Below are 10,116 nucleotides of genomic sequence, written 5' to 3'. Positions count from 1 at the left end.
ATGCTGATTTACTTAGAAATTATAAATTGATAAAATTTTTTGAACAATCACTGTATCAATCATCAACTCACCATCCTCTAATCTCAAAATATCACAAATTTCTTTCTATTTAAAGTGATATGTTTGGGGGTACCTATATTTTCACTAGTAGGGGCGGGGGCTGTTGTTTTTGTATAAAGTCATGGTGGCCAGCAACCCTTGAGAATTCCTTGAAACCCTTGAAACACCCTTGATTTTTTTCATGCCCTTGAAAATTTCCAAAATCAATATTATTTTGAGGACCCTTGAGGTGCAAGATTTATGCCCAATTCCAAATTTTGTGGCCATTTTTAGCCATTTTTATTTTCAGAAATACAAAATTTTTCCCACTGAGTGGAATACAAACATCAGTGAATTACTGTAAATGAGAAAACATACTTTTGGAACCCCTGAGATTCAAGGGGATATTCCACGCTCATTCTTAAGGGGCTAAGTTCACCCGTTAATTAAGTGCCACTGGAATTATATGAGATCCGCAGGTCTGGGTGATAGAATGGGTGGTTGTAAAATTATCATATATCAGCCAGTGTAAAGCACTGAACATTAAAGATTTTCTCCATCGAGCCAAACTATAGTTGGGCCCTCCTTTACCACAACTATAAAGAAATTATCTGTTGAACAATGTTATTGAGGTTCTGTTCAAAATCAAGGGGATTGAAAAGACTAATTTGTTCGAAAGATTTCAAGGTTTTTATGATTTTGTTAATGAAAACGTCTTAAGGGTATTTTATGCTTTTTAAGGGAGACAGATTTCCTTGAAATCCTTGAAACCTAGCAAAGATCAACTAAAAACCCTAGAAACTCTTGAAAGTTTGTGGTAAAAACCCTTGAAACCCTGGAAAATTAGTCAAAAATGACCCTTGAAATCCTTGAATGAATTTGTTGAAAAATATTGTGAAGTCGGGTAACTTGCATCAATGGGCCATCCCAGAAAATTTTTGTTACCCCCCGTCGGACGACGTGCATTTTTTAATTTTTTATAGCCTCGGAAATAATTTTTCTTTTCCAGTGGTGGTCGGAAATTCCGATGAAAATCCATGTACTTTTGCAAAATGCATCGGAAATTCCACTCTTTTTTGCCTTTTTTAATTCAAAAGAAATAATTTTCGGAAGCACCAAATTCGCGCCAAAAATGGCGGATGAAATCTAGTCTTCCGTGTGGCGGGGTGTGGGGAGTTTTGCCGGTGCGGTCTGAAAATCGGCCCGATGACTGTTAAACTTTAGCTTATCGCTAATGAGCTGGAAATGATAGCTAAAAACAAATTTCACCACTAGAAAGCTGAAATCCTCAGCTTTCAGATGGTGTATGGTGCTATGGTGCTTAAATGAAAAAATCCGTGGTGCTATAAGAAACTTTTTTCGCTAGAGGATGAGTAGAAGCCTAGTTGTTAAAGGACTCTCAAATGACTTCAAAAGTCATTAGTATATCATTAATAAAATCAATTATTGCATACGCAACATTATATACATTTTAATACATGTCTCACACCATACGTCTTATCTCTCTAAAAGCTCTCGTGTAACTGAAGTGAGAGTGACAAAACAGAAAATGTGACTATGGGCGAAAAGAGTCTCAAGGGACGATGACGTAATGAAATATGTATTAAAATGTATATAATGTTGCGTATGCAATAATTGATTTTATTAATGATATACTAATGACTTTTGAAGTCATTTGAGAGTCCTTTAACACTGCCCCGGGCAGATGCAAAAGTCACTTAGTCAAGTTAAACATTTCATTTAAACCATCCACCAGATCAACTTCATCCACTTGATGGATAACTACTAACTCACGAACTGCACGATTCGTCTCGCGGAACACACTTTCGTTATGGTTCTTGTACGCGACTTTGACTTTCCGAACTTTTGAATCTCGTCCTGGGAATAACTCTCGAACGATACCGTACTGATATGTGGAATTGATGAGGGAGTCATTCTTGAGGAACAACACGATGTCGCCCACCATGATGTCTCTGTCGTTAATGAACCATTTGGGCTGATAAGTGATTTTTGGAACATGGTTGATCAGCCAGTTGTCAAACCAAGTGTCGAAGATTTCGGCGTTGGTTTGAAGGATTTTCGATGGATTCTTGGAAACGATGAGTGGTTCGGTAGGGCTACGATCATTGTTACGTCCAAGCTTGAGACGGTTCGGTGTGATGAGATCCATTGATTCGTAATCGAATACAATGCCATTGAGTGCCAAAGGCAGGTCGTTCATGGAGTTTGCTACTTCCGATGATAGTGTCTCCCATTGCAGGATCGATAGTCTCCTTCCTTGGAATGATTTGTTGATTGATGATTTCACTTCTCGTATCTTACGTTCAACCTTTCCGTTATAATTATGTCCGCCGACAGGGCAAACTTCGAAATTCATCTTGACGTCGACGTGAAGGCGGTTTTTGAGATCTTTGAACGAAATCCTTGAATCGTCACAGCCTTTGACCATTTGGCTGCCTTGATCGATGAACATATTCATTGGATAACCGTTATCACAAGCGAAGCGAGTAAGGGAAAGTAGAAAAGATGGCGTGCTGTAGTCGTCCATTGTCTTGATCGAAATGGTGGAAGTTGTGGAGCAGCAAAAGATTGTCAACCAAATTTTGATCGTTTTGCGTTTGTTGAATGAACTGTATGCTTGAAATGGTCCGGCTAGATCACATTGAGTGTTGTAGAATGCTGGTGCAATCGTCATGCAGGAGTTTGGAATCTTCCCCATCGAAACCTTGATGCGTTGTTTTTCGAGATAATGACACAGTTTGCAGGCTCGTTTGATCTTCTTTGTGACCTCACGACCTTCAATGATGTGGGAGACTTTGGATGCATAACGTAATGTCGATTCGATTCCCGAGTGCTTGACGGTCTTGTTGAACCAGTGAACCTCTTGTAAAATGGCGTAGGAAAGTGGTGAATGCTTTTCCAGGATCGGTACACAAAAGACAGTTTGATGGAGATCTTTCATGACACGAGTCATTGGTGTAACGATGTTGATGCTTTCGTTTGGAAGAATGCGACCGGTGTAAATGAATATACCGTCCACTTCAGTTGAGATACGTTTGTATTTGTTAGGGCTGACGAATCGTTTGACCTCATTAGTTCCCTTGTGCCAGAAGTAAACTTCCGCTGATTTGATGTGAACTTCCATATCGTCCAATTTGATGATAAGTTGATGATTGTTGGTATTGGATGCACGTCTTTGTTGAGCTAAATATCTAAGTTTTTGCAGATATTTAAATACGAGAGCAAGAATTCTGATAACTTTGGTGAAACGAAATCTGTTGGGGTCTATCAAGTATTTCGAGAATGAGTAGCGTTCGCTCACTTCGGCAGGAAGTGACGAATGTCCAGAAGTCTTCGTGAATGAATGATGTTGGTTGCTCTCGAAAGTAGCCTCTTTCTTCATTTGGGTAAGGTCAGAAGAGTTAAGAATAATCTGACTCACTTTTTTGATGGGGAAGTCCTTGACATCAGTTGACATCCAGGAATCACCGTTGATCCATCTCGAACTGTTGTTGATGTCGAACAGCTTGCAACCACGACGTGTTTGAAGGTCGGCCAACATTTGCTTCGTGTTGATGTAGTACCAATTTTCGGATGACGTGAAGCGTTTGATTTCAATGATTCGATTACGTACAAATGGCTTTAGAGTGATCTCGTCGTTGCTGATCCAGTGCAGATTGATTGTGCTATCAGTTAGTTTGATTGATCCATCATGTTTTGATTTGAGTGCACGTCTGACGACCTCACCAGTATGGGCATTGAGCACAGCAGCAATGAGCTCTGCACGTGGTTGCGTTGTCGGTGAGATGACTTTGGATCTCGAGAAGATGAGTTGCGAGGAATACAGTTCATTCAACAAACGCAAAACGATCAAAATTTGGTTGACAATCTTTTGCTGCTCCACAACTTCCACCATTTCGATCAAGACAATGGACGACTACAGCACGCCATCTTTTCTACTTTCCCTTACTCGCTTCGCTTGTGATAACGGTTATCCAATGAATATGTTCATCGATCAAGGCAGCCAAATGGTCAAAGGCTGTGACGATTCAAGGATTTCGTTCAAAGATCTCAAAAACCGCCTTCACGTCGACGTCAAGATGAATTTCGAAGTTTGCCCTGTCGGCGGACATAATTATAACGGAAAGGTTGAACGTAAGATACGAGAAGTGAAATCATCAATCAACAAATCATTCCAAGGAAGGAGACTATCGATCCTGCAATGGGAGACACTATCATCGGAAGTAGCAAACTCCATGAACGACCTGCCTTTGGCACTCAATGGCATTGTATCCGATTACGAATCAATGTTTTGTCACTCTCACTTCAGTTACACAAGAGCTTTTAGAGAGATAAGACGTATGGTGTTGAGACATGTTTTTGAGTTTGACATTTTGACATCATTTTACTTTGAATTTCAATTCACATTCGAAATACATTTTCATGGCAGTTTTCACACAGTGACTACACTTGGGCAATCTAGTAAGCATTATTCTAGTTATTTGACATTTTCAAATTCAGAAAATTTACAAAAATATTTATTTAAAACTTAGATTTTCATTTACTTTATTCATTTCATTGGACTTTCATTGCAGTCACGCACGTTCGTGCTCAGGCTTTCTGGCTCGTTTAGTCCTTTTCCTTTTCATTGGCCTTGCCTTGTTTTCATTTTGGCTCAGTTCAGTTCATTTTCTGGCCTTCATTTTTCAATTGCATTAAACGTTCGTGCACTGGTTTCATGGTCTTTTCAGCTGTGCACTCGTTTCGCCCGCATTCTCATTCGCACGTTCGTGCTCAGGCTTCTTGGCGGTCACAGCTGTGGTTCTACCTTGTTCACGTTTCGTGCCTTTTTTGTTTGATTATTAGTCATTTTTTCATTAATTAGACATTTTTTCATTAATTAGTCATTTTTCACTAATTAGCCATTTTCATTAATTAGTCATTTTTTCACTAATTAGTCATTTTCACTAATTAGCATCATCATTCCTAGTTTTCATTTATTTAGTCAAATTGTCAATTTTTCTAAATTATTTTCTTTGTATTCATTTCAGTTTGAACACTTCACTCCATATCACAATAATCACGTGTTACAAACATCCCTAGCGGTCCTGCCCTGCTACATTCAAACAGAAAATGTGACTATGGGCGAAAAGAGTCTCAAGGGACGATGACGTAATGAAATATGTATTAAAATGTATATAATGTTGCGTATGCAATAATTGATTTTATTAATGATATACTAATGACTTTTGAAGTCATTTGAGAGTCCTTTAACACTGCCCCCGGGCAGATGCAAAAGTCACTTAGTCAAGTTAAACATTTCATTTAAACCATCCACCAGATCAACTTCATCCACTAGATGGATAACTACTAACTCACGAACTGCACGATTCGATAGCTCTCAAGGCTTTACACCCCTTCCCTTTCAGTTTTACGAGTGTCCCCGCACACACACCCATATACACCCTATACACAGACACCCTATACACAGACACCCCACACACAGTGTGTTCAGATCTCGTGCTCGCCGTGCTAAGCGTGCTCGATGAAATAGTTAAAATTTTACACCCCTTTCCTTTCAGTTTTACGAGTGCCCCCACACACACATACACCCACATACACCCTATACACAGACACCCTATACACAGACACCCCCACACACAGTGTGTTCAGATCTCGTGCTTGCCGTGCTAAGCGTGCTCGTTGAAATAGTTAATATTTTACACCCCTTTCCTTTCAGTTTTACGAGTGCCCCCACACACACACACCCACATACCCTATACACAGACACCCCCACACACAGTGTGTTCAGATCTCGTGCTCGCCGTGCTAAGCGTGCTCGTTGAAATAGTTAAAATTTTACACCCCTTTCCTTTCTGTTTTACGAGTGTCCCCACGCACACACCCATATACACCCTATACACAGACACCCTATACACAGACACCCCCACACACAGTGTGTTCAGATCTCGTGCTCTCCGTGCTAAGCGTGCTCGTTGAAATAGTTAAAATTTTACACCCCTTTCCTTTCTGTTTTACGAGTGTCCCCACACACACACCCATATACACCCTATACACAGACACCCCCACACACAGTGTGTTCAGATCTCGTGCTTGCCGTGCTAAGCGTGCTCGTTGAAATAGTTAATATTTTACACCCCTTTCCTTTCTGTTTTACGAGTGTCCCCACACACACACCCATATACACCCTATACACAGACACCCCCACACACAGTGTGTTCAGATCTCGTGCTCGCCGTGCTAAGCGTGCTCGTTGAAATAGTTAAAATTTTACACCCCTTTCCTTTCTGTTTTACGAGTGTCCCCACACACACACACATATACACCCTATACACAGACACCCTATACACAGACACCCCCACACACAGTGTGTTCAGATCTCGTGCTCGCCGTGCTAAGCGTGCTCGTTGAATTAGTTAATATTTTACACTTCTTTCCTTTCAGTTTTACGAGTGCCCCCACACACATACCCTATACACAGACACGTTTTTTTGTTTCGAAATTCACGGACACGCTGAGCACGGCAAGCACAGACTTTGAGGGTGTATTACTAAACATCGTTTGATGAGCACGCTGAGCACGGCAAACACGCGATATGAAGGCACTGTGTGTGGGGGGGGGTGTATGTGCCAATTGTGTGTGAAGGGTGTATATGAGTAGGGTGTAAAGTAAAGGTAGGGTGTAAGAATTTTCTTTGACAATTCAGACACGCTGAGCACGGCAAGCACGGACTTTGAGGGTGTATTACTAAACATCGTTTGATGAGCACGCTGAGCACGGCAAACACGCGATATGAAGGCACTGTGTGTGTGGGGGGGGGTGTATGTGCCAAGTGTGTGTGAAGGGTGTATATGAGTAGGGTGTAAAGTAAAGGTAGGGTGTAAGGATTTTCTTTGACAATTCAGACACGCTGAGCACGGCAAGCACGGACTTCAAGGGTATATGACTAAACATATTTTGTCAGACACGCTGAGCACGGCAAGCACGGACTTTGAGGGTGTATTACTAAACATCGTTTGATGAGCACGCTGAGCACGGCAAACACGCGATATGAAGGCACTGTGTGTGGGGGGGTGTATGTGCCAAGTGTGTGTGAAGGGTGTATATGAGTAGGGTGTAAAGTAAAGGTAGGGTGTAAGAATTTTCTTTGACAATTCAGACACGCTGAGCACGGCAAGCACGGACTTCAAGGGTATATGAGTAAACATATTTTATCGGACACGCTGAGCACGGCAAGCACGGACTTTGAGGGTGTATTACTAAACATCGTTTGATGAGCACGCTGAGCACGGCAAACACGCGATATGAAGGCACTGTGTGTGTGGGGGGGGTGTATGTGCCAAGTGTGTGTGAAGGGTGTATATGAGTAGGGTGTAAAGTAAAGGTAGGGTGTAAGGATTTTCTTTGACAATTCAGACACGCTGAGCACGGCAAGCACGGACTTCAAGGGTATATGACTAGACATATTTTGTCGGACACGCTGAGCACGGCAAGCACGGACTGCGAGGGTATACGAGTAAACATATTTTGACGGACACGCTGAGCACGGCAAACACGGACTTCGAGGGTATATGACTAAACATTGTTTAGTGGGCATGTCAGACAACCACGTTTCTACGTCTGTTTCAAGGAGAGTATGATAGTAATTGTTTGATGTATAGAGAACGCTAAGTACGACAAGCACGCATTTTTAAGGTGTCTTTAATCTATATCGTATATATTGATATCATCCAATCAGATTTCAGCTTTATAATGTTCACCACTACTCAAATGTACATCACTGATGCAAAGCAAATGTTGGCCGACCTTCCAACACGTCGTGGTTGCAAGCTTTTCGACATCAACAACAGTTCGAGATGGATCAACGGTGATTCCTGGATGACAACTGATGTCAAGGACTTCCCCATCAAAAAAGTGAGAGTGACAAAACAGAAAATGTGACTATGGGCGAAAAGAGTCTCAAGGGACGATGACGTAATGAAAAATGTATTAAAATGTATATAATGTTGCGTATGCAATAATTGATTTTATTAATGATATACTAATGACTTTTGAAGTCATTTGAGAGTCCTTTAACACTAGTCGACGCTTACTTGTTCGACATCTCAGTTGTTCGACAATATATCGGCATAAAAGTCGAACAACTGTATTGTCGAACAAACGTATGGTTGAACAATTACATTGTCGAACAACTGATCATATAGTTGTTCGACGACCCACTTGTTCGACAATTTATGTATTGTCGAACAAGTGGGATTTCGAACAACTGGGAAGTCTGACAACTGATCTTCCCACTTGTTCGACAATACATTTGGCCGACAATTTTCACGATTTGTCGACCAAATGTATTGTCGAACAAGTGTACTGTCGAACAAGTGCAGAATCCCCAAAATAGATACCTTGATGCAGTTTTTTTTTACTTGTTTCCCTGATAATTTCTGATTGATTTAAAAAAAAGAACGAACACATTTGGATGATTTAAAGGTAAGTACTAATGCCTTGAAGTTCATTTTTGTAAATTCTTCCTCGTTCCGCGCAAAAAATCCCGACGAGTGCGCATCCTACCATGGTCAAACGGACAAAAACTGATTTTTGAATTGGAATCTTTTTTTGCATAAAATTGACCAAGCATTCCAGATTTTTTTCCGAGAAAACTCGAGGAAAATCGTCTATTTTGAGCTCGCACAAACGAAAAGTGTTTTCATTTCTTTTCTAATAACTTGTAAATGATGTATCTCAATGTAAGCAATGATTATAATACTGATTTAGATTATTTGGAACATGAAATTGATAGGTAAAAACAGTTTTAAAAACCTTACAATTTGATAGCCGTGCAATTACGCGTTTAAATCTCGGAATTTTAAGCGTGGCAATTAGAAGGATTTCTCAGACTACAGAGGTCGTGGCTTCTTCGTAAAGACGAAAGACAGATCTGGACTTATTTCGTACTTTCCAGTCTCTTGTTCGTAGCTGTCGTAGTTTTTCTGACTTTCTGATTCTATGTGAGTTATTTTCTATGTTTTCCAACTTACTGAATGACTTACCGACAGATCGCCACCGGTGGGATTCAAACCCACTAAATGCAAAGTTCCGATGATTTGGAACCCAATGCTTTATCCACTGCGCCACGGATTCATGCCGAGATAGTGTTTCTGACGGCTATTTATATTGTACAAACTGCAGACCAGACTATATTTAGAGAAAATCACAAAAGAGTGCTTGTTTCGAGCTCCAACCCTAGCCCTAACTGATAATAACCAAATTTCTAGCCAATCTGATACGTAACCACACCCAAACCACACCCATACCCAACCCTACCTGGTCGCCTGCAGGTCCTGACACTATTCCCGCATGCCGGATCCGAAAAATAGATACATGTCTTTCGCTTTTACGAAGAAGCCTTCACCGTGGTATGCGAGTTTCCCTTCACTGATGCAAGTTACACAATTTCAAGGTAGTGGTTGCATGAAAACACGACCCATGGGGTACAGCCTAAAGTCCAAAGTTTTTCAGGCCACTTGCTTGGCGATTTGAGGGCTTGACAAAAACCCCAAAAACATGATGGCGATATGGGATGGAAAGAAAAGAATTTTTTACTTAAAAAAAAAACACGCACACTTCTTGAAAGAAAAATCCAGTGGCTTTTTGGAAATATTTATATACCCCTTTACCTGTAGATGTATTGAATCAGAAGAGACTCAAGATATCTCTACCAAACAAAAATACCATAAAAAACATAGCCTGGGAATCCAAGCGTTAAACTTTTTTCACAGTCTAGTTTATGATATTTTTGCTGCTTGTTTAACGCTTGGCGCAGGTAACTCGCCTGCAGGGAGATTTTTCCCTGCAATGCAGGTTCGGCCTGATTGGCCAGCTTTCGGCGTATTACTTAGCAGTACTTTTGCGCGCATTTTGATTATTTCGATGCGCACGCATAATTTATGGAAAAAGCTGACTCTGCAGAAAAAAGGAAAACAAATGAAAATGAAAACATAAATTCATTTAGGATTTAGAAACAAAATGGCTGTTGGCTGGAAGTCTAAATACATGTGGTTG

The 10,116-nt window shown here is 40.7% G+C and overlaps 1 protein-coding gene across 1 annotated transcript; it reads right to left on the bottom strand.

Annotated features, from left to right (window-relative positions):
• Positions 1-1,753: 1,753 nt before the first annotated feature.
• On the bottom strand, positions 1,754-3,955 carry LOC136803549 (uncharacterized). The gene has a single exon (XM_067060289.1). The coding sequence runs from the start codon at positions 3,953-3,955 to the stop codon at positions 1,754-1,756; it is 2,202 nt and encodes a 733-aa protein (XP_066916390.1).
• Positions 3,956-10,116: the final 6,161 nt, after the last annotated feature.

Source organism: Clytia hemisphaerica, unplaced genomic scaffold, assembly GCF_902728285.1.
Source record: "Clytia hemisphaerica strain Z4C2 unplaced genomic scaffold, Clytia hemisphaerica genome assembly, whole genome shotgun sequence".
In the NCBI taxonomy this organism is placed as follows: Eukaryota; Metazoa; Cnidaria; class Hydrozoa; order Leptothecata; family Clytiidae; genus Clytia; species Clytia hemisphaerica.
Note: the sequence above shows the minus strand (reverse complement) of the source record. Positions and strands in the feature narration are given on the sequence as shown.